This window comes from Hippocampus bargibanti, linkage group LG01 (assembly GCF_051943395.1).
Source record: "Hippocampus bargibanti isolate YZ-2025 linkage group LG01, ASM5194339v1, whole genome shotgun sequence".
Lineage (NCBI taxonomy): Eukaryota > Metazoa > Chordata > Actinopteri > Syngnathiformes > Syngnathidae > Hippocampus > Hippocampus bargibanti.
This window is the reverse complement of record NC_142734.1, coordinates 34,825,871-34,850,740: the sequence shown is the minus strand read 5'-3', so window position 1 is coordinate 34,850,740 and position 24,870 is coordinate 34,825,871. Positions and strand designations below refer to the sequence as shown.

General features: G+C 41.3%; 3 protein-coding genes across 10 annotated transcripts in view; 1 reads left to right on the top strand and 2 right to left on the bottom strand.

Moving 5' to 3' along the window:
* ptpn11b (protein tyrosine phosphatase non-receptor type 11b) overlaps nucleotides 1–10,568 on the top strand; it is a 32,456-nt gene extending 21,888 nt beyond the window's left edge. For 4 of the 5 annotated variants that reach the window (XM_089013134.1, XM_089013117.1, XM_089013090.1 and 1 more), the window contains exon 16: nucleotides 20–3,406. The gene's annotated coding sequence lies outside the window, so the exon portion shown is untranslated. Of the gene's footprint in view, nucleotides 1–19; nucleotides 3,407–10,428 lie in introns of those variants that run through there. The other variant, XM_089013098.1, reaches the window with a different exon arrangement.
* On the bottom strand, nucleotides 2,411–7,260 carry rnf223 (ring finger protein 223). Of its 2 annotated transcripts, none has more exons than XM_089013166.1 (2): nucleotides 6,988–7,260; nucleotides 2,411–4,662 (listed from the first exon to the last, which is right to left on the bottom strand). In XM_089013166.1, exon 2 carries the CDS (start codon nucleotides 4,579–4,581, stop codon nucleotides 3,853–3,855), a length of 729 nt encoding a protein of 242 aa, XP_088869292.1. In that variant the 5' UTR covers nucleotides 4,582–4,662; nucleotides 6,988–7,260; the 3' UTR covers nucleotides 2,411–3,852. The 2 variants fall into 2 exon arrangements, with proteins under 2 accessions (XP_088869292.1, XP_088869301.1); XM_089013175.1 differs by lacking the exon at nucleotides 6,988–7,260 and adding an exon at nucleotides 5,192–6,969.
* Nucleotides 8,634–24,676, bottom strand: dennd2c (DENN domain containing 2C). Of its 3 annotated transcripts, none has more exons than XM_089013050.1 (19): nucleotides 24,463–24,676; nucleotides 18,415–19,295; nucleotides 17,694–17,818; nucleotides 17,473–17,555; nucleotides 16,621–16,734; nucleotides 15,967–16,045; nucleotides 15,766–15,810; nucleotides 15,215–15,399; nucleotides 14,958–15,067; nucleotides 14,784–14,853; nucleotides 14,266–14,343; nucleotides 13,376–13,516; nucleotides 12,754–12,902; nucleotides 12,446–12,623; nucleotides 11,313–11,354; nucleotides 10,921–11,029; nucleotides 10,407–10,649; nucleotides 10,032–10,118; nucleotides 8,634–9,606 (listed from the first exon to the last, which is right to left on the bottom strand). In XM_089013050.1, the coding sequence occupies exons 2-19, from the start codon at nucleotides 19,179–19,181 to the stop codon at nucleotides 9,575–9,577; spliced, it is 2,637 nt and encodes an 878-aa protein (XP_088869176.1). In that variant the 5' UTR covers nucleotides 19,182–19,295; nucleotides 24,463–24,676; the 3' UTR covers nucleotides 8,634–9,574. The 3 variants fall into 3 exon arrangements, with proteins under 3 accessions (XP_088869176.1, XP_088869168.1, XP_088869183.1); XM_089013042.1 differs by having other exon boundaries at nucleotides 8,635–9,606; nucleotides 15,215–15,402; nucleotides 24,463–24,673; XM_089013057.1 differs by lacking the exon at nucleotides 16,621–16,734 and having other exon boundaries at nucleotides 8,635–9,606; nucleotides 15,215–15,402; nucleotides 24,463–24,673.
* Between the last annotated feature and the right edge of the window lie 194 nt (nucleotides 24,677–24,870).

Below are 24,870 nucleotides of genomic sequence, written 5' to 3'. Positions count from 1 at the left end.
TCTCGTCTGTTCACTTCAGCGGAGGCATCATCTGCCGCCCAAAATCCTTCCGGTGAGGAGGGTGAGATCGCAGTATATTGTGGAAAGAGTGCACCTTGCCTGCGGTGAGCGGCTTCTCTTCTCGCAAGTTGGAAACTCCGCTTCCACTTCTGGGGTTGAAACTCCAAGAAGAAGGAGGACTTGTCACGTATTTCGCTCCTGACCCTCCTGCTTTTTCCTCCATTTCCTCTGCTGCCTCCACAAGCCTTTCCTTCTATGAATCAATGAAAGTGCCTTGTTGTCTCTAAGCAAGACGTTACATTTGTGCTTACTTGAAAGATGAAGGTTCAAGCAAGGGTTGCGCGGCCACAAAGGGATTATTAAATCGGAGCCAAGAAAGGGTCAAAGCAAGGTCACATCACAGACATCCTTAACTCGGCTGCTCCTGGTTTTATTCATTTCATCAAAGAAATTAATTTTAGGAGCAACGGTCCTAAAATATTCGACATGCCTCGACATGAGTAGCCAATCAGAGACAAGATAAACGGAAGTGGTGCTACTTTTGTTTTCACGTGGTGCAGCCGTGCAGTGTGCGTTGTACGGTAGTTTAGCTTCATTCACTACCAACATAAAAAATAATTGTTAGCATTGTAGCAATGGAAAGGTCGAAAGGAAAAGAAGAAGTTGGCATTGTAGCAACCGAGGCTACGATCGTCTCGTTAACGAACGTGCGTAAGAGGCGTGGCCTTTCATCGCGTCCGCGAGGATCCGGGCACGAAAGAGTAAACGGAGGCTAGGATACATTCAACTCTTGTTAGCATGTTGAAAATGATTGTACATTTTACTTTTTTTTATTTGTTTTGGGCGTGACCACCAATTAGCTCATAACCAGAACTATTCAGGAAGAATGCATGAAAGGATTCCTGAATGAGAAATAGCCATCTGTGGATTTTGTTGGACTCGCCGTCCTCGTTAATCATCAAGTCTGATGCGCTTCAACATCTGCCCCAAGCGAAGGTCACAAAGAGACCCGGGATGGCGATTACGCCGCACCAGATGGCTATCTGCCCGAGATTGAAGAATAGATTGGTCTCCAAAAAGTAATTTAGACGACAGCCATAATCCAAGCTTGATGATAGCTGAGCCCGCAAAGGCTACGTCACTGATGCGATAAGGAAGCCCGTAGGGGGGCTGAACCCGGCCTACCGTGACTTATTTTTAGCCGCTATCCTCATCAAAAACAAGTGCAACCATGTTAGCGAAACTTGGCCATGCTCAAAATCCGTAACAGATAACGAAAGGATACCTACAATGAAATCCATTCAATTTGGACCAGCACCAATTGACACACTTTAAAGGACAACCGACGCCCCAGACAAGTTGTGTCCATAATTTGTAAAATCGCTTCAACTGACTTCTGCTGAGCGTATTTTACAAAGATTCCACCACAGATAGCTATATTTCACGTTTTAAGACTCGCACTGAATATTCAGGAAGTCTTGTTTATGAGTTGGTGACAAGTCCTGACGTCACGGAAGGAACGCCCCTGACCGAGAAAGGACACATTGTACCAGTCCTTTCATCACGTCAATGCATGTTGCAGTACTTTGTTTGGTCTGAAAACTTCGTGTTGATGGCGAAATTAGAAAGAAAACACATAACAACGCGATGGTGAATCATTGTGTGTTGCACCAAGCATCTATGTGATATTCGCTGACAAAAATTCTAAGGAAAAAAATCAGACTGTTTCCACGGAGCTTTGTCGCCATCTTCTGCCTTTTTTGGGTGCTACATCCCCCCTCCCCCCCCAGACACTGTACCTCAAAATGACACGGCAGGACTTCTTTAATCGTTTGCAAAGATGTATGCTTTCCTCTTCAGAACTATTTGAATCATATTCATAACTGGATGAGTAACAAGAAAGCATCTCTTCCGAATCTGAAGCCATTGTTTTGACTCCCGAGCAAGGCAAGACGTCTTGGAGTGACACCACGAACAAGGGGGCGGAACCTCCTGAAACTGGCCACTTCCGGTTTCAAATTGAAGTAGTTTTGAGACATTTTAAGTCATTTTTATTGGTGTTTTGCATTTGACTAAAAATATCATACTGCGTGTTTTGGGTATTTTAGAAGCTATAAAATGTTTTTCTGATGTCCGTTAGGAAACAAAAAAAGTGGTGTCGGTTGTCCTTTAAATGATAACCACCGGGTGTCGTCATGACGATGAGTCAGTTGCATCAACCGATTTTTAATCATAATGTTATATATCCTGTATTTAATATAGGGGTGTCAAACTCATTTCACATCGGGGGCCACATATGGCCTCAGATAGATGTCAAGTGGGCCGGACCATTAAAATGATACCATATATGCTATAAATAACCAAAATATCATGTCTTTAATTAATTTTGGCGAAAAGAAACACGAGAACATGAGGAAAATGATGACATTTAATGAGCATTCCTTTGACACAAGATTTTGTTTCATGAACAAATGTGCAATTGCCATTCTGGGGTTTGTCCTTCTGCAATGCTCCACCACACACGATTAGTTCGCTTGAATTAATACACCAGAATGATTTTTTTGCTGGTTATTGAGGAAGTGGTGCTTTTATTACCGTTCTCGTCTTGTGTTATAAAATTTTATCCCCTGCCTGTCATCATTAAGCCTGCCGAGAAAGCCCATTCTTGCTTCATACCAGAAATCTTTTCATCGCGACTTCCTAACAAGGCTTTTGTTGTGTTTAGTCAAGAGTCCAAAGGTTCGTTATGGGAGGGCATTAAAGTTAATGATTGTTTTACAATGAGAACGTTTCCATGATCACATTCACGTATCATATCGTGACTCACGTTACGCTTTTTTTCTGACGAATTTGTTCATTCACAGAAATGTAAAATTGTGAAAAGAAATCATGATTAACTCATTCACTGCCAGACAAGTGCAAAAACTGTGTCCACTCCAGTGCCACGGTTTTTGTCATTGTCACTCGAATTCCAGGGCCCACAGAATACTGAGTTTTAGGACTACATAAACATTCAATGCAGTGTTAGAAACCTGATAGAGATTAGACAGAATAAGAAGTGATCATATTTAAAAGTTTCATGCTGTTGTATGCTTAGCCAACACTTGTGACTCAATACACAATTGAAGCACAGACAACCTGCCGCAGAATTCAGACGTATGTCATGGGTGACTACGTTTCCTGCCGGCAGTAGGGACAATCTTGAGTCTCTGTCCACAGTGTCTGACTGTCATATCTCTGACAAAACCTTAGACTCTCTTGTTTCATCAGAAAAAAAGAGTTAATTCCTAAATTATATGGATCTGGAGTTATATGAGCTTGAAATGAGGGCAGCTGTCTAAAATACAAGGCAATACATGTACATGTTGGTTTATACAGCGCTTTAACAACAGCTCAAAGTCAGCTTTATTGTCAAATATGCTAATATGCATGACATACAGCACAGATGAAATTACTGTCCTCTCTCAAACCCAGCATGCAAGGCACTTATAATGACTAAAGTCTGACTGGTCGTAAATAAATAGGGCCGATACGACCAGTCAGACTTTAGTTCGCTGACGAAGCCTCTTGGATAGGAGGCGAAACGTCCAAAACCGTCAAATTTGTACAGATGACGTCTGAAGAAACCTTCTCATCGACATGCTGTGTATTTTTTCATACTACCACTAGGAGGTGTCATCATCTAAGAAAACAATCAGTACAGCGCCCTCTTGCGGGCATGTGCTGCAAGAGGAAAATCTAAAGTAAAACACAGTGAACCCGTCCGTCACAAGTTTACAAATCATATTCTTCAGGCCATCAATCTGATGTGATCCACAAACCATATACAGAGTCAAGTTGTATTGTTCTTGTCTATTCTGACAAATGCTCAGGTCGGTTGAGTGGGTCAAAAACGGGGGCCATGGTAGCGGGGACCAAGGTTGCGGTGACGGCGGTGCGGTTGGGGCGCACCACCTGCATACATCGCATGTTTCCAGTGCTGAATATACACTGCAGCGGCCACAGAACCACAATGACCAGCATCAACATCAGAACCACGAAGAGGATCATCCGCTTCCAGTCTCCCAGCCGGTCCATCAGACCTAAATTGGGGGACGGGGTGCGAACCGGAGCGCCGCCCCCCTTGTCGGCCCCAATGTCGATGCAGACGCACATGGCCGAGACGCTGTCGGAGGCCGGCCCGTTGCTTTTGTAACACAACTTCTCCCCATCCAGCCACACGGGCTCCACGTGCCGCTGGTGACCGGGCAGCTTGTGCAGCATTTCGTGGTTGCTGGGCAGAGACGGGGCGCCCCCTTCTGGCAAGGGGGTGCCGTGACGGCAGAAGGGGCAAAAGAGGTCCGACGCCCCCTGATCGGCGCCGTGGCGCTCGGCCGGCGAGATGGCCATGAGGCGGGAGAGGCATTCCAGGCAGAAGGTGTGGGTACACGTCAACAATTTAGGCGTTTTGAAGACGTTGTCGTAGTTGTTGTAGCAGATGGGGCACTCCAGATGGCTCGTAATGGACACTTTCTTTTGGGGCTCACCGGGAGGGTCCGGGTGGCCCCCTTGCGTGTTCCAAATCTGCGGAGACTGTTGCATTTTGAAGAAAAGTCCAAATTGCTGCAATGGAAACTTCCTCCTCGTCCTCCTGCTTTGTCCTTGACTTCTCAACCGCCCGCCCTAAAGATAACAAAAAAAGTTGTTAATTTCGTAATATCAGTTTTTAAATGATTTTATTTGCTCGAGCGTGCGTCAGTGCCCGTCATGCCCAGTTAAACACATACTTGTCTGCGTCGCTGCGCTCGAGATTACCAGGGGTCTGACCAGAGGTCTGACCAGCACGTTATTAGCCCCTAAACAAGGAAACCCCAAACCCGAACAAATTGAGGAATGCTACGTATTAGCTATATATTCGCTAGGTATTAACTATTTGCTAGGTATTTGCTATCTATTTGCTACGTATTAGCTATCTATTCACTAGGTATTAAATATCTATTCGCTAGGTATTGGCTATCTATTCGCCAGCGATGCAACACAAACATGTTTTTTTCAGTGGATGAATGGTTAACTAGACAGTCCTTGAAAGGACAACTGACACCTCTGGACAAGTTGTGTCCATAATTTGTAAAATCACTTCAAATGACTTCTACTGAGCGTATTTTACAAAGATGCCACCGCATATAGCTATATTTTACGTTTTAAGACCCACGCTGAATATTCAGGAAGTCTTGTTTTCGAGTTGATGACGATTCCTGACGTCACGTCACGGAGCGAACGCCCCTGAACGAGAAAGCGACACACAATGCATTTTGCAGTACTTTGTTTGATATGAAAACTTAGTGTTGATCCATGTTGATAACGAAATTAGAAGGAAAACACACAAATAACGCAATGGTGAATTGTGTGTTGCACCAAGACTACTATTTGATATTCGCTGACACAAATTCCCAGCAGGCAAATCAGCCATTTCCAACGGAGCTTTGGCTCCATCTTCTGCATTTTCTGGCACGCCACATTCCTGTCCAGAAACCTCTAAATGACACGGAATAACTTATTTAATCGATTGCAAACATGTATGCTTTCCTCTTCAGAACTATTTGAATCATATTCATAACTGGATGAGTAATAAGAAAGCATCTTCTCCAAATCTGAAGCCATTGTTTTGATTCTCGAGCAAGGCAAGACGTCTTGGCGAGACGCCACGAACAAGGGGGCGGGACCTTCTGAAACTGGCCACTTCCGGTTTCATTTTGAAGTCCTTTTTGGACACTTTAATTCATTTTTATTGGTGTTTTTCACTTGACTAAAAATATGAGCCTGCGTTTATTGGGTATTATAGATGCTATAAAACGTTTTTCTGATGTCAGAAACAAAAAAATGGTGTCGGTTGTCCTTTAACTTTAATATCTAAAATGTCAAAGTTGATGCAGCCTGTAGTTTAAAGTGGCACCTGCATCTGTTTATCATGATGTCACTACTTATACGTTTTTTTTTCCCTGCCATCTCAGCCTGCATATTCAGCTCCACTGACCGGTTTGTGTTTATTTCATTTTATTTACATTGTGTAAACTCAAGCTCTAATGCCCCCTCCCCGTGTCTTAGTTGAGTCTCTTTAAACAACGGGGCGGATCAGGTTCCAACCGGCAGGTTGAGCACCTTCCTCTTTATCAATCATCCTGGCATTTAGCAGTTGAACTGACAGCGAGGCTCAGATAACACAAAGGGAAACAGTCACACATAAAAAAAACAGATAGAAAGTACGTGTCTGTAGGTCAGTGGCACAGGGAGAAAATACACAACAACACGTGCAGGTGCGAAGACAAATCACTCAATGTTGGCGCTTTAGAGGCTTTGCGGTTAATATTTGACTGTGCTGTATACTATTCAACACTTTAGCCAAATAAAAACATAACTTGTCTTTTCTAGAGTACATTGGACTGCATTGTCTCCTCTTCCTGTGACTGTGATTAAATTAATTCCACCAAAGTAAACACGATGTAAACATTTACAATGCAAATCAATTTCAATTTCAAGAGCTTTGCCTGCTTTTTGACAAGAAGAGCGTTTGGTCAATTTTAAGGACAACAAACAAGTACAGCAAAATACATTGATGTGATGGAAGGACCGCTACAATGCGTCTATTTTACGGTAAAGGGCGGTCCTTTAGTGACGTCACGTACGGACTCGTCACCAACTCAAAAACAAGACTTCCGGAATATTCAGCGCGAGTCTTAAAATGTAAAATATAGCTATATGCGGTGGAATCTTTGTAAAATACGCTCTCTGGAAAACATTTCTAAATATTTTACTTTTATGGCTCTCTTTGTCAAAAAGGTTCCCAACCCCTGCTTTAGGTCTTTACAATGCAGTTACAATTTGACACAGTTGCAAAGTAGGCTATACCGACATTCTAATTATTATTTTTGTTACATAGATGTCTTCTCTGAATAAAATAAAAACGGAAAACACCGCACGTAAGTAATTCCTATCAATGTGTGATTTTACCTGGAATCTAAGTGTCCTTTGATGTCCTCGCGTCCCTTTAATGAAAATGAAGAGTCATGCGTGCTACCGTGTAGTCTTTTGTCTGGCAGCTTCTGTTGTTCCAGTTTTGTGCATAAATTGGGGTGTGTGCGAGGGGGGTGTGCCTCCTTCCCTCTCCAAGTGTGCGTTGGCCTTCCTCCTTCCTTGGTTTTTATCACCTCGACTGCCCCGACAAGCCTTGCGAGCACTTAATGCAAATGCTTCCGAAAAGTGTCCCGACCTTGAGGTGGCGACTGCAGGTAAAGAGACGAAAGGAAATACACGTTTTGTTTCCCACTCGCATTCCAACCCCCCCATCGGCCCATCCCTGAAAGGTTACTTTCAAAGTAGTTTCGGCTGTGTTCGTTTCAAATCACAAGTCACAAACTTTTTTTTTTCGATGGATGTGGTTAGTCAGTGATTTTTCTTTTGTGTGTGCGTGTTTGTATGACTAGTCTTGTGAGGACCACTAACATTTTATACCATATGTAGTAAGTCGATGAAAAGGTTTCTTCAGCCGTCATCTGTACTTCTTTGAAGGTGTCGGACATTCCGCTTCTTATCCAAGAAACTTTGTCAGCAAACTAAAGTCTTACTGGTAGTTTAGGCCCTATATATATCCCTACTATCCAGACATGGCGGTGCCGGACCCTGCTATGATAGGTCCCTGCTCTCATGTTGGGGGGAGCAGAGGAGGACTACTCCCTGCAGCTGCTCCACTGATAGTTCCTATTGTACTGACTAACGACTGGCCTGATTGTTGTTCAGTAAAGATAAAAAAAAACAGTTGTTGTCCGGACTTAGAACGGATTATTTTTTTTTTTACATTGATTATAACGGAAAGTCCTGTTTCGGTTTTTGAACAAATCGACTTTCGAACAGGTTTCTGGAACGAATTATGGTCAAAAACCGAGGTATGACTGGATTTCACTTTTGTTTTTTGTTTCAAGCTCTGTCATCTCCCTTTCGTGTGTGTGTGTGTGTGTGTGTTTTCTCACTCTCTCTCTGTCTGCCCGTCTCTTTAATGTTTAAAAAAGCTGTGGCCTAGAAACCTAATCACTCAGCAGAAATCACAGAATGTTTTGTTTCAAACAAACATCCGAATAGAGAACGAGATGATGAACTATCAAGGTTTGAATGTGCCATTTACTCTACGCCAGTTTAGGCCATCAATTTTATCTTTATGGCTTTGCAATACAGTCACGTTTCAAACCAAATCGACTTTGGCCCTCCACTTGTTGACATCTATCCAGACAAGTGAGGAAGTCATGTATGTCCTCGATGAGTCAATATTTCTTTTATTGGGACATTGGAAAGATGTGATTGATGCACATAGCTCTAAATGAAATGTTAATGGAAAAAAAAAACTCCCGTTAGTGTTGAAACAGTTATCACTAAGTGGCTGGTATTTGATGTGTACGAGTTACTATACTATACTATACTATACTATACTATACTATACTATACTATACTATACTATACTACACTATATTACACTATACTATACTATACTATACTATATACTATACTATACTATACTATACTATACTATACTATACTATACTACAACCACTTCCTCAAACCTGGGGTGAGGGGTTCTTGTCTTGAAAAATGAACCAATGAAGCTGACCACATCAATCTTTTTAAATTATTTATTTTTTTATATTTACTCAAACATGCTTTGGAATTGTTTTTTTAATGGATTAAGGTACTACATATTAGTTCTTGGAAGTATTTTGTAATACTGTCCACTATTTTGTGTAGAATGTAGTGACATCTCGTGGTGAGTCTTTAGAATGCAACAATTTAAGATCGACGACGGTGCCTCAGAGGACCTATTTTGATGATTACACACACGTTACAGATTACATCTGTGAAGATCTCGTGAAAGACGTAAGGAGCATTGTATAGACATAGCCAGGAATCGACATCTTTAAAAATTTCCTCTGAATGCATCAATGTTCTTGTGTGGGAATGTTCTATGCACTGTAGGGTCATGGGTCAGGGTCATGGGTCCCACTTATGTGGGACACATGACTATTTATTTTTTTAAAAAGTCTCAAAATGTTTTTCACAGGTTCTGAACAATGTGCAAAATATCTAACAAGAAAACAATAAATATGTACAAATCCAGATTTCCGCAAGAGGAAGAGGAGATTCAGTCTAACTGAAATGTTACGATCGGACAATAATTCTCTACCTTTAAATCAGACGTCGACAAATAAACAGTTTATCTAAACAGATTTTGCCGTGGATGACTTGGCTGGTCCTAAACATGCCACGTTACACTTTTCATGCAAATATAAACAGGAATAGAACTCTCTTGTTGATACGATTCCAATATTAAAACATTATTTAAAAAAAAATGATTGCAACCACAAATGTTGCAGAGAGATCCATTTGAAAGACAATTGGTAGCGGCTCCACAGGGACATTCTATCCTGAGTCACTTATACACGTACACAAGTTAGAATACATTTCCAGTGAAAACAATTATTTCCAAAAAATGTCACTTTTTCATCCTTAAATTAAGATCACATTGCAAAACAGAAATGTTGGTTGATCATTTTCATTTCATTTGAAGAAGCTTCATCTTGTTTCCTGGAATAAGAAAATAACAATGAGTTGAAGTCTGTGTAAGCTCTCAGTCGTACAGGAATGGACCATCGATGAAAAGGTTTCTTCATCCATCATCTGTACTTCTTTGAACGTGTCTGACGTTTCGCTTCTTATCCAAGAAGCTTCGTCAGCAAACTAAAATCTTGCCGGTAGTTTCGGCCCTATATATATCCCTACTGTCCAGATGTGGTGGTGACGGACTCTGCTATGATTGGTCCCTGCTCTCAGTTTGGGGGAAGCAGAGGACCAATCCCTGCGGCTCCACTACGAAACTTCTTGGATAAGAAGTGAAATGTCCGACACCTTCAAATTAGTACAGATGACGGCTGAAGAAACCTCTTCATCGAATGAGTTGAAGTTACACTTTGAAGAATAATAGCCATAACATAGGAAAGGATAAGACTCACCCAGTCCTTTAAGAAACTTGTTGACTCCGCTCGGTTCTGGGTCGGAAGAAGAGTCTAAATATTCGGCCACTCTAGTTTCAAACAGCCCTAACACAGGAGAGACACAAATTAGAGGTACTCTTGCATGAACTGCAAATGTTTCTCAAGTCATTTTATTCTGGGGATGATTTGTTTAGAACAAACAGCAAGTAAAAAAAATAGTTTACGTGCATTTGATATGGCGTTTTTTTTTTTTAATTGATTAGTGACACACATGAACCTTGAAAGTTTGGTTAGTGTCATAAGATGTTTGAGAAAATGTTCGGTGAAGAACACATATTATGGGCAAAAAAACAAACAAACAAAAAAGTAATACTTTTAGTCAATGAGCAGTACCTCTTCCTCCTCCCTTGCGCAGCTCTTTGTCCTGAATAAAGCCGGCAAACATCTGCGATTCCATAAAGAGCTGCAAGAACTGACGGACGCCACGTGACGGGTGAGATTTGCGGAAGTTGTCGCGCTGAAGCTCTCTGCTCCCGTTGGAGGATTCGGTCATGTGGAGAGGATAGTGGCCCACCAGTTCTACAAAGAAACGCACGAAGGCCTCCGACACCAGAGAACACAGGTCCACCGGCTGGTCTGAATGAATCAACAATACAATACAGTAAAGTCTCGTTATATGGATATTTTTGGGATGTAGGACAGAAGACAAGAATGTTGTTTTCTTTTATTTTGAAAGGAGGGGCTAAGCAAGGACGGAATTTTCTTTCGTTTGTGGTTTCGATAGGTTAAATAAGGCCAACGTGTAGCCTAAACACTAATCTTAACAGCACAACTTTTGTCCATTACAACAGTACTTTTATAACAACACTGCCACCTCGTGGACAATTAGCGAACATAAAGTACCAACCTTCAGTTGCATCTGCGTCGTCCTGTTTGAGAATTTCTTCGCGCTCTTCCAGAATCTGTTGTAACGCTGCTTGCAGTTTACTTGGCAGGATGCAGTCCTCATCCCCGAGCTGCAAATCCATTAAGACGAAGTTTATTTTTCAGTAACGTTGCACTATATTTTGTGGTTATTCAATGCAGTGATTTGCCCAGTCTCTTCCGTCTCATTGAGTCGCACCAAAAAGAGGCAGAAGATGGCGACAAAGCTCCGTGTAAGGAATTAATCAGCCCGTGGTATGTACAAGTGGTTTATCTGTGTCTAATCGTGACATTTGTTTGATGAACTCAAATGTTAATGTACGTGAAAATATATTTTTTATGGCATGGAAAAAGTATCTCTGAACATCATCCTACCTCAGTGACAATTTCATTTGCACACAAATCCACAATGAGAACCTGCAAAAAGATATGAGCGAAATTCATATTCATATCCAGCACACAAAAAAGTTGACAAAATCTACGTACATGGCCACTCCACCACAAGGTTTAAAGTTTTACAAACATGTCATTTCCCGCGACAGTAAGGGACTTCCAGATTCTCCAACATGAGACCACTGGACTGTACCATTTTCTATTTTGCAAGTGGTGGAACAGTTCCACTATGCCTCAGACAAAAAAAAGGATGAAAAACAAATTCTGCTATCTGCAGTTCTACACATGGAAAAATCTGATTTCCTCAAGTTGCGTTTTCATATAAACTCAACAGCAGAGATATTTGCTAGGCAAGGCTGCCTTTATTTGTAGAAATGCATTCCTAAAATACCATGTAAGGTAAAAGATAGACTGAAGAAATCCAAATACCGTATTTTCTGGGGTGTAAGGCGCACCTGTGTATAAGGTTCACCCCCCCAAGGAATGGTGTATTTTCAACCTTTTTCCATATATAAGGCGCACCGTAGTATAAGGCGCAGCTTCAATGGATAAAAAAGTTTTCCCAATATAATATCGAAATATATATAAACACTTCCATGTATAAGGCACACCACATTATAAGGCGCTAAAGTGGAGGCGGGGGTTACGTACTACTTCTTCTACAGAGGGGAAACGGAGTTGGTGGTAGTTGCGAGACCTGTTGTGGCTCAATATTACTTCACATATACGGTGCACCTGCATATAAGGCGGAGGGTCATCAAGGCTTTTGGGTGTGCCTTATACACCGGCAAATACAGCACAGTGGGGCCTCGGTTTACGAACACCTTGCCTTACGAACTTTTCGGTTTACGAACGTTAAATTAATGAAAATTAAACCTTGGCATTTGCACTACTTTTCGGGATATACATGGAGCGTCTGGGAACCAATTAAGTGTGTAAGCCAAGGTACTTGTCATTTTCCACCCATGGTATTTTACCTACATTTAGAGTAAAATTTAATTGGTTGTTCGAATAAAAAACAAGACAAACGCAATACCTTTTTGGAATCCATAAAGCGCAACCAAATAAAAATAGTACAAATAATTGAGTAAAACAGTTAATGAACTCCGACCAACCTCCTCTATTGGGAGTTCAAGCACCTGCGGCAGGCAAGGGGCCAGCACCCCGATGAGGAAAGGTGTGGGGGAGCAGCAGATGTCCAACATGCTGGTCGGGAGCACAGGCACGAAGGTGTGTTGCCAGGTAAACGGGTACAGAAGCGCCAAAACTCCGTGGCCGCACCGGGACAACACACTGGTAAGATCAGATCAAAAAAATAAAGAGGAGCTTTCAAGTAAGTTGAAAAGATGCTTTTTCACCGAGCTGTGTGTATTCGGAAAAACAACGCAGACGCATGTTTGTGGAGAGAAGGGTGGGGGAGCACCTGAGTTTATCAGCGACGAAGATGACCCTCCTCTCAAGTAAAAGGGAAGCAAAAACCTGCAGGAGGTTTCCCGCGGTGAGACACTGGAGCAACGTGTCAAAGTCCACATGCTCCAGTCTGGAGTCGACTGGACGACAAAGACTTAGCACCTGAAATGACAGTCCTTTTGTAAGTATGTGTATTTTTTCTTAAATATTTAAAGGACAACCGACGCCTCCGGTCAAGTAGTGTCCATAATTTGTAAAATCACTTCAAATGACTTCTACTGAGCGTATTTTACAAAGATTCCACCACATGTAGCTATATTTTATGTTTTAAGACTCGCGGGGTTGGGGTTAAAGCTTCGGTCAGACCTCTGGCAATGTTTTTCCCTCCCACAAGAGGGGAAGCATTTACATTTTTTACAGCCGCCCCCATTTTGACTCAGATAACTCCAGATCCATATAACTTAGGAATTCACTTTTTTTTCTGATGAAAGAAAAAAATCCAACGGCACATTATACTTCAGCCAAATAGGGCTGCCAGAAAGTTCAAATGTGCCCTGACACAGACAACCTCGCATAACTCAAGACAGCGAGGAACAAAATTGCTAATTAACACTTCCTTCCCTCCGGCGACTTACTTCATTCCCGGTGCCAGGCAGGAAACTCTTGACCGTGACTGTGCGGCCTGGAGCAGGGAGAGGCGCTTCCATCACACTACGCATAAAAGGGTAAACGAGTGCCGGAGAGATTTCTCGACGCCGTTCCACCTCCTCTAAAATCTGCGCAGAAAGAGGCAGACAAATGATTTTTGCTTCTGGGTACTGCTATCGCTTGAAAAGTTTTGGGACAAATGCAGGGTTGTGAAAATACGAGATAACCTAGTGTGTGACTGATAGAGATTATAGAATAAGAAGTTAGCATATTTAAAAGTTTCATGCTGTTGTATGCTTAGTCAACACTTGTGACTCAATACACAAGTGTAGCACGGGCAACCTGGGGTCAATCAGGTCAAAGGACACAGCAATTTAAATGGTCAGCTTCACAGGAGTCCTTTACGACTTGGGGAAGTCCTTATCACAGGGGTAATTTAGGACTTCAAACTCCTTTTCACAGGAAGAGGTCATTGGATTGGATTGGATTTGCCTTTATTAGTCTCACAGTGTAGTGGTCATTTGCCAGGTTACAAACTTAGCAGTTCATGGGAAACACAATGTTTTATTGCTTACATCTGTTGGTGCTCAGAACGTCCAGAGGTGTAGTATTATAATCAAGAAAACTATGTTTTACTAATGTATCACTTTAATTTGCATATATTCTCAATAAATAGCTTGGCAGAGGGCCGCAGAATTCAGACGTATGTCATTTCTGGTTCCGAGTCTCTGTCCACAATGTCTGACTGTCATATATCTGACAGTGACCTATCAAATCAAATGGTTGGTGCCCCCCCCTGCTATAAACACACATTTTATCTCTTACTCCACTATCGTAATGCAATACGCTCACAAGCTTGAGTGTGTCCTTACTTTACCTTAGCAAACAGGTTGAAACAGCCCAACTTGCTGACGACACAATGAACCTCGGGGAGCCTTTTGCCCTTCCCGCTGGGCTTGAAGAAGACAAAAAGGTTTCATAATGTATGTCAGACATACCTTTGACATCACTGCTCAAGTGTCAACACTTCAGCATGCTTAACAATATGATGCTTTCCAGCATACAAAAGGGGGGTTTATAAGCATTTCAATTCAAAAGAAACCAACAGAAAGTAACGGGGCTTGTGTCGTTAACAAGTGTCTCGTTACTACATAAGCAGCAGTTTTATCAAACTGTAAAACTTTAAAAAATATGGCATAGCACAAAAGGCTAAAGCCAAACAACACATTAACAAGGCCACATCATTCAAAGCCAAAAAGACCAGATGAGGTTTTGACGTCAAAGTCAAAGACATGGGAAACTCTTCTCACTTTCACTGCATGTGGTTTTTGGTCCATGATTCACACACACTGACCGTACGCGTCATCACAAAAACATCACGCCAAAGTGACTCACCAGAATCTTACGGCAGTAACAAAACCAGCGGCTTCCATCTTCTCCAGTCAGGACAAAGGAGAAGGTTTCACTAGAGAAGAAAAAAAAGAGGTAACAACGTATAGTAATTGATGATGGAGCAAAGTCATCATTAGAAAAAAAAAAGGTCAAATGTCACGCTCTATGATGTCTGACCTTGGCGTGTGTGATGAAGGCTTCCAGTCCCGTGTGTCAGGAAAACAGAATTTGGGAATGACCTTGAGCTGATCTTCAGCTTCCTTGGAGAGTCTGGATGACTTTTCAAACTAAAAGGGAACAATTCATGTTCAATGTCAGATAAGCGACTCCCAACCTACCAAACATCATGGATGGTTAGTCGTACAATGAAAAATAATACTGATGTGATACACTTAGAATCAATCAGTAATTCATCACAATCGGATGTCACAAACCATTTTTGGGAACTGTTGTGTTATTTCAGGGGAGTAGGTATTGGCTGGAGAACCTTTCCTCAAAGACACCACCACAAACATCTGGAAAAGCTGCTGCTGCTGGGCCTGGATCAGGTCTTTCTCCAGAGTGCGGTAGCCCGGCCTCTGCTTCAGTGTGGACTGTTTGTAAACGGATCTCCTTAAACCTGCTGCACAGCACACAAAGAGCTTCCTGCGTTTACACAAGAAATTTGGAGAGTCGTGTTCAAAATTTGGACTTTTTTCTGTGGCGGTTGACTCAATTAAAATTAAAATTAAAATTAAAATAAAAAAAAAACAAATGAAAAAAAATACAAATACAAATACAAATAAAAACACAAATACAAATAATAACACAAATAAAAATACAAACACAAATAAAAAATAAAAATAATAAAAATAAAAACAAAATAAATCAATTTAAAAAATAATTTTGACTGACTCAGAATAGGTAAAGATTATGGACATTTTCCTATTCACGTGTCATTTGAAGTCAGATTGCGGATATGCAAAGACGGCATTTTGTGAGATACCTTTGCCGTTGTCTTCGGGGTCACTCTCAGTCCCGCTAGTCTCCCCTGATCAGTTAAAAAAAAGGCAGAATTAGCAAGATGCACAGTATCTAGGTGTCACAGAGGGTATTGTCACTTGGAGTTGGCTGCATTTGGCCTTGTGTGTATTTTATCAAAAGGCATGTACAGGTATGTGCGAGTGTGTGTTTGTGTGTGTATCACCTCGCACTGGAACTCCTTGGTTTTTCACTCGCTTCCTCCCTCGTTTGTCATCAAATATCGTCTTAATCTTACTGACATACTGTATGGGAAAGAAAAACACATTTTGTCAGCCCCTCCATGTTTTTGTAGCTATTACAGAAAAAAATGAAGAAAAAAAACAAACATGGCATATACATGTATGGCAAAAAGATGTTGAAAAGTACATTCGAAAACACGTTAAACCCAACCAGAAAATTGTGACTATTATCAACCAACAAAAACTGTGAATACAAACCGAATCCCGGCATTATTGTAGAGTCCTTTAAGTTGGTCATAGCAACATCAAATACTTTAGGTATAGTAAATAAAAGTATGTATAGATGCTAGACTCTTTAATAATAAAGTGTTACTATACCTGATTGGTAAAGATTGGTTCTGTCAAATCACTTTCTACCGCCATGACTCATATATTGCGTCGTTATTCGGATAAAAGAGCTCTTAAGTTGCTCTAAGACTATGTGGTCTCTTCTACTTCCGTCTACTAACAAAACCCGCCTCCCATTTACAGTATTCCATCTAAACAAGTGACGTCACTCGTTCGACCACATTGCAGAAACATTAGTGCATCACCGGTTGAATGGCAGAAGGAATGCAATGACAAAGTGGAGTTATTACCTGTGGAGTCTTCTGAATTTTAGGAGCGCTTATGCGTAAGGATCTTAATGGTGGCATAGTCCTCCTATCCACTTTGCGAGATGGCCCCTGTATGGTTTGGGTTTTTATGTGTAGCTGTAAAACATTTTATAACCATGTTCGATAAATCTGTAGGGAACTTTTGCCATAAAATCAACTCAGGGTAATCGTGAGGGGAACTGGGATTGAGCCCTGCGGCGAATAGCGAAAATGCCCGAAAAAGAGACGTTCACACAAAACGGGTTGTAAGTGCCTAAAGAGGCCACAAGGTTGTGACAAAACACTACTTTTTACGAGGCAAGTCTACCGGCCTGCTTGGGATGTAGAACATGCCCCAAAAACTTATGCCAAAACAATACAGTGATAGCTCTCGAACATAATTGGTTCCCAGAAAGTGTGTGTGAGGCGAAAAGTTCGTCTTCCGAACATTTATTTTCCATAAGAAACCATTAAAATGAGAATAATCCATTCCCAGGTCCCCATAAAACAATTTTCTACTAAATAAGCATTAAAACTACACAAAATATACCTTTTTTATACCTTTTATGTATGATAAATGTGCTATTGTATTGTAATTCAAGAAATAAACTGTACTGTATAATAAAGTGGTTTTATTTCCCTTTCCCTTCCCCACCAAATCAGAGTGGAATTTAATTTAATTTAAGCGTTCGTCAGCGGAGGTATCACTGTATTTGGGTTTTAGGCCAAGCTTCAGCTCAAACACAAAAACAGCAAATGACCAAATCAGAGTGTTTTTTTTCCAGCAGAAAATGGAGGACATGCTTCATCGCAAATCCATGACTCAGTGTATTAACCGTATTGTCCCCTTATTACCTTGGTGCTCTGAGGTCTGTTGACAGGAAGGCACAGAGGGGGTAACTTGACATCCTCATAAGGGTTCTCTCCAGTCACTTGAACTGAGTGTAGAAATTTAAATCACAAATCAAGTCCAATAAACTCAAGTGCTTAACATCTAACATACAGTCGACAGAGAATGTGATAATGTAATGCTAAAAAAATGGTGAATTTAGAACACACACACACGCTCAACTTACAGATGATGTCTTCATAAATATTGTCATCAGAGTATGCATGGTGAAGGCCGGAGTGCCTCGTTTGGCTTTGTAGTGTGCCTGGCTTAACAGCGGGATGCAGTGTGTCCTCGTACTCAAAGGACCTCCTGTAGAATTATAGGAAGTGAAAGTGGAGTGAAAGACGATTGATAAGAGTTGTGGCTCTTGAACAGTGTCATAGATAAGAAGATTTGTACTTTAATCTCTGATTTGGTTCATGATATTAGTCAGTACATATCTTAATTCGTCCCAATGTTCAAGCTTTTTTCTTTCACACAGAATCATGGGTGTGAACGTTCGTTCCTCGCATGAGGTCATACAGGCAAACAAGTCCGGACTTGGGCAATTGCAAGTTACGTAAGTAAATAAATGCCAGTGACAGGATGATGGAGTCAAGAGACGAACGACGACTCCGCTGAGGCTACATCCTGAAATAATAGCAAATAATGTTATCAGCAATCGAACGCAAGGCAGCGCTTTTGTCTGAACAAGGCCTTTAACTCATTCACTTTGTTCGGGTATTGGTTTTTCTCGCGGAGGAATGAAAAAGGATCATTCAGATACAAACACAATAACGAATTTATCAATGGAAAATACATCCTAATAAATGTGAATAAAAAGCTGATCAATTTTTGATTAGAAATTTGCACATTTCACACCGCCCAGTTGGGAACATCACAACAACATGATTGCATCAACGCACCTGTTATTTTGATGTCTTGAAAGTCCATTGGTCCTGGCGACAGGACAGGGAGGGGGTCGGAAGCTCGGTGGGTGAGCTAGCTTGTGATCCCTCCCACCGGCGTGGTTGTTATTCCGTGGCAGTACGTCGTTTTGACCTCCCTGATACTTGAATGTCCGCTGGGGTTTAGGAGGAGCTTCGCCTAAGGATGTTCTGCCTTTCTCCCAAAGAAATTGGTCCCCTTCGAGATTCCGCCAGAAACCCCGAGAAGTATAAAAGTTCCCAGCTGGCAGGTTGTCGTCTGCTAAATGTGATTTGGTCTCGGTCTCGACATCCAAGATGCCGTCTGATTTTCGCTCGCCGTAGATCGCGACTTTGTCCGTGTTGGAATCTATAAAAGGCGACATCAGTCTCTGTATAGGTTTGTCTCCTGGGTTTGAGGTGAATTTTTTTGTGGAACATTTGTACGGGGACTCCAATTTTGGAGTAATCCTGGAGTTTATTGATTGTGCTTGGGATTCCCGAAAATCTAAAGCCAAACTCTGAGCTTTAGCGGGATCTTTATTATTTGAAGCCCCGTTGCTCAGGACACCCTCATACGAAATCCGGGCGACGCTCAGAGGCTTGGCCTTTGCGGAAAGATCCTTGCCGCGACCTTCCCATTGGGAGATCCTCTCCCTGATGTTACGTCCCTGTTCAGGAGATTGCCGGCCCTGCCATCCGACGGCGGCCGCCTTCTGCAAATGAGCACCCCCTCGCCTGGCCTGCTCCACACTCGGAGCCAGCATGTTCAGAGGGGGTAAAAGTCAACTCGCCTCCAGTCCTCCATTCATGCGTGCACCGAGGAAGTCTCCACGTGCCTTTTAGTTGTCGCCTTTGTATCCTTGTCTCCTTTTGTAAATCTAAAAAGTCAACACACACACACACACACAAAATCACTCTTGAATCACATTGTGCTTTAAAGGACAACCAATGCCTCCGGACAAGTTGTGTCCATAATTTGTAAAATCACTTCAAATGACTTCTACTGAGCATATTTTCAAAGATTCCACCGCATATAGGTATATTTTACGTTTTAAGACTCGCGCTGAATATTCAGGAAGTCTTGTTTTCGAGTTGGTGACGATTCCTGACGTCACGGAGGGAACGCCCCGGACCGAGAAAGCGTCACACAATGCATTTTGCAGTACTTTGTTTGGTCTGATCCGTGTTGATGGCAAAATTAGAAGGAAAAATCCTAAATAATGCGATGGTGAATCGTTGTGTGTTGCAGCAAGACTACCATTTGATATTCGCTGACACAAATTCCCAGCAGACAAATCAGCCCATTTCCAACGGAGCCCATTTCCGTCCTGACGTCTCAAAATGACCCGGAAGAACTTCTTTCATCGATTGCAAACATTTATGCTTTCCTCTTCAGAACTACTTGAATCATATTCATAACTGGATGAGTAACAAGAAAGCATCTTCTCTGAATCTGAAGCCATTGTTTTGATTCTCGAGCAAGGCAAGACGTCTTGGCGTGACGCCACCAACTGGGGGCGGGACTTTGTGAAAATGCCCAATTCGCAGCTCAATTTTTTGCAGTTTTAGCACACTTTAAGTCATTTTTATTTGGTGTTTTTCAGCTTGCGTGTTTTGGGTATTTTTAGATGCTATAAAACGCTTTCTGATGTCAGTTAGGAAACAAAAAAATGTTGTCGGATGTCCTTCAAAACAAATCCAAACAGCTCATCGCAAGGGGGACACACGACAAGATGGTCACAGAAGCAGAAAAGACGTCAAAGGCCTCTTTCCAAAAATAAAATGAGTAAGAATAAGGAAATACAAGGGAAGGCAAGTGATAGAAACAGGGTAACTAACTACATGTCGTGTCTTGAGCTGACCCAACCCTCGCTTAGGCCTCAGGCAAATTCTGCTGGTTTTGTCTTTTACAGACATCAACGGCTTCATCTCAATTACCAATGACACAACGGAACGTCGAATCTTATTTTGTGGTTTTCAGGGGCTTCAAAATAAGAGTGCTGTATAGCATATAGGCAAGTATTGTGAGATACTTTGCACAGGAATGTGCTTGCGTCGACAGAAAGAGCACGCAATAAATAAATACTGTAAAAAGTGACAGATAGAAATGTTTTTGACCACATTTTCTGCAGAGTATAACTCAAGTCCCCAATGTGTGCACCTTCTATGTTCCGCATTCAGACTTGTTTACATGGACAGTATGTAAATAGAAAGAAGAAAATGAGAACCTAGTAGTAGTAGTAGGTAGGTTGCTGCTGTGAAATGTAAATTTCTCCACTGTGAGACTAATAAAGGCAAATCCAATCCAATCCAATAATGTGGTCACGCCGGCCCACTTAATTATTTCAACCTCGAGATCCGTGGATTCTGCCAAGTCGTGTGCAGCATGAGGATTTTTAAAATAATCTTAAATGAGAACATCGTGACTTCTTCATGACTAATCTGTTACAAGAGCACAACTGAAAATCTTTTTTTTTTTTTTTTTTTAACTACGGGTCACTAAATCCCCATATGGCAACATGAGGCGCTAACGGTTAACACATCTGCCTCACAGCTGCGAGGTTTGGGGTTTGAATCTCAGTCGCCGCCTTCCTGTGTTAAGTTTCTCAGTTATCCGCGTGTCAGTGTGGGTTTCCCCCGGTTTCTCCATTTTCATTCCACATGTCCCAAAACATGCACATTCACTCATGTGAGACTGAAAACTTGTGAATGTGACTGCTTATTGGTCAACATGTGCCATGTGATTGGTTGTCACATGACACTCATCCGTCCTTTTCCCATCCTCGGTCCACAAATACAGAATGGCAGATAAAATCCAACCCACGTATCTAATTTCCGTCATACTGTTATACTATTGCTGTTCTGTGCCGAGTCTTTTCTTCCCTCCTGTTCACTCTCTGACCTTATTCTCGACCCCATTCCCAGTAATACACTAATCACATAGAGCACAGGTGTCAAAATCAAGGCCCTGGGGGCCAAATCTGGCCCGCCACATCATTTTATTCGGCCCGCGAAAGCAAATCAAGCATGTCAAGTGTCATGATGCTTGCTAAAGTCCGAACCAAAAATTGCAAATTGTCACATGTAAATCACAATAGCAGTCTTTATTCTTGACTTCAGATTTGAAAAGTAGTTATTCATTAATTTGTGTGCTCCATATGTAATATATGGAGGGGATGAAACATTTTAATGGTTTACCCACATTCATAACGGACCCCCGAGAGGAAACCGTAACTAAAATGTGGCCCGCGGCAAAAAAAAATTAGTTTGACACCCCGAACATTGTGTTTTTGCTATTTTTCTTTGTCACTCTTGTGTCTGTATAGTCAGTTCTGGCGCCAACAAAATGTCTACCGTGTAGATTTTCTTTTCAGATTCCAGTTTTCAACGGATGACAGAATGCTTGATGACTGTGGGTGTGGAATTTGGGGTGGGGGTAGGGCTAATCTTGTCAAATACCACAACACAACTCATTATCGTAATAATGATATGCGCTATATGGAGCTAAAATGAAGGAATTTGGAGTGAGCACTTAACCAGAGCCTTTCTGTCAGTCAAACGTCGCCTTTGTTTTGGTCTGACCTCAATCAAATATGCGTCTGGACTGGAATGCGCTTCTAGTGGCGTGCGATGACAATGTGTCTCCCAAACTGACCCACTTGCATTATTTGCACATTTTCACAGGAAGGTCCGAGTTGTGTTTCCTGAACTGCAGGAAGACGGCTCAGCGGACTATCCATAATTATAGGGCACAACTGCAACCATTTATTTGAGCTATGTTGGGATAAGATACATTTGAACCATGTGACAGTCATAAAAGAGCACCCTTGCAATAAATGACATATAGAGGAGGGTTGGCCTTTTAAGTTAAACACATGAGGCAATATTGGATTTTATTATTTGAAGTGAACCGTTTTGTAAAGTGTTTTGTTACAGCTGCAGCTGTTGTGAAAGCGCGTTATAAATCAAAATCTATCAAAGGACAACCGACACCATTTCTTTTTTTCCTAACTGACATCAGAAAAACGTTTTATAGCATCTAAAATACCCAAAACCCGCAGCGCAGACAGCACAACCCGTCGACTCTGGAACTGTACAAACTGATTCATCACACTTGTTCATTTGTCGGACTACTGACTGGTTTTCCCAGGATAAGCCTGTGGACATTCTGGCCAGCTGTGTTCAGCGTAAGTAATTGTCCGTTTCAAGCATGGCTGTGCCCCAGTCGACATAACGCATAAAAGACAAGCTTGTTTAACGTGGAAGCATAATCATGTCAAACACCGTCTTTTGGGAGGAACTAATATCAGGAGGTAGTCTCTCGGTTCTCCAGTCTCACCACAAGAACAGAAATTGTGGCGAAAAAAGACAGCTTTGGAATATAGAATGGAACTTTCACTTTTTTTTATTCCGGTTAATCACTGACTAGAAATAAACCAATGTGCAAGTATCCTAACCTACTGAGATACAGGACAATTAAATGCTCAAGTGATTTTTGTAATCTTTTTGTTTGGTATTATGCCTTTAATGTCATGTTTGGGAACACCTATTTGAAGTCAATTATTTAAAAAAGAAAAAAAACAAGTATTCCAGTCCAACTTCCACATTTTAAACTCAAGGTTGAAGGACATATTAGCCCGATTTTTTTTTTGTATCTTATTCACTGCCAATAATATTTAAATATGTAAACTACAATCCAATCCGACTGGTTTAGTTTACTTATCTGTGAAATTCCTAATTGTAAAGCGTTGAAGAACACATCCCCATAGAGAGCAGCGTTTCATCACTCTGGATTCAACGCATATTTTGAGTAGGAAAGGTTTGGTTGGAAGCACATATTATCAAATCTGTATTACAATAAATAAAGTTAGATTTCTACCATTGAGTCATGTATTTTCTAATCCATTTATACTCATGAGCCTATCCCAGCTGTCTTTGGGCAGTGGACGGGGTATACACTGAACTGGCTGCCAGGCAATCACACTAAGGGAGAGTTTTGGAGTGTTCCATTAACCTACCATGAATATTTTGGGAATGTGGGAGGAAACCTGAGTACCCAGAGAAAACCCACATATTGACAGAAAGAACATACAAACTACACATGGGAAAGCTGGGTGCTGGAATCAAATCCTGCACCTCTGCACTGTGAGGCAGACATGCTAACCATTCAAAATAACTTGTTACCCATAATGTCAGATTTATTATACATAAATGCTTTGGTCTACACTCGGGGTGTATACCAAAACAAACAAAACATGAATCAAAGGACAATTTATCTACTTCAATTAGACTTGTTAACCTTGAGTTGCAGCCCTTTAAGTGTTTACATAACAAAAGATTGGGTCCCACAAGTTTGTGGAGTAAACATAAATCTGTAAATAATAGATTACATTACAGCAATAATTGCACAAATTTGTGCAATTATCATTCCAACTTTTCCTCATTCTGATATGGACTACATTTATTAAGGAAAGAATTTGTGGAGACACGATTGAAATCGAGGAAAATAAGATTAAAACATGAGATCACACCACCAATATTTGCATTTTTACATTTGCAGCTTTTAGGATATGCAAATTGCATTCCACAAACCCATTTCTAATGAAGTTGGGCCAGTGTGTTGTTTTTGTTGATTTATGGTCTGTACGATCTCATAAGAAAAACGAACAAAACACAAAGTTGTTGTCCTGCTTGATACTGTATTTTTCACCAAAAAAAAGCTATCAATGTTTTTGTTCTGAGATCGCGAGAAACAACTTTTTTAATCGGGAAAAGGGAATACTGTATTCTTTCTTTTGATGCATTGATTCGGTGTTATAGGCGACAATTTTATGTGGGTCTTGAAAGTTGACTCAAAATCAAGGAGTTACATTTCACAACGACTCAAATAAAACGTTGTAAACTCCCATTCTTGCAAAGTAATAATCATGAACCGTTCCTAACAATTTGCTGCCAACAAAGAACGTCCTTTAACTAATGCGTTGTCGACTCACACCACAGTGGCTTGTTTCCAGACAACAAAAATTCAAAAGCAAAGTATCTTACCGGTTAAACGAACCGCAAAACTCATCCTCGTCCCCTTCGGCCATCAAATATTTGACTTAAAGTTAAGACTACGGTCGCGCTCATGCTTCAATGAGAAGTTTTCAGATCTGCATTCAAAGCTACGACTGACGATAAGATCAAAGTTGAACTTGGAAAAATAAATGTTTGCGAATGCGTGCCGTTGAGTATTGTATTGTGCAGCCCAGTCACAAGAAAAGAAAAGTGGGAGACAAAAAAAGAAGGGACAAGTTGAGTTTTACAGCTCTCGCCCTCCTCTGGTGACAATAAAAAACTTCAGGTCAAACATATTCCGTTTAGTTTTCAACATAAAGCCTAAAACACAAGTTGGGAGAGCTTTCAAAATAAAAATGAATTCTCAGCGCCATAAAATTGGTTGTTGTAAAAATA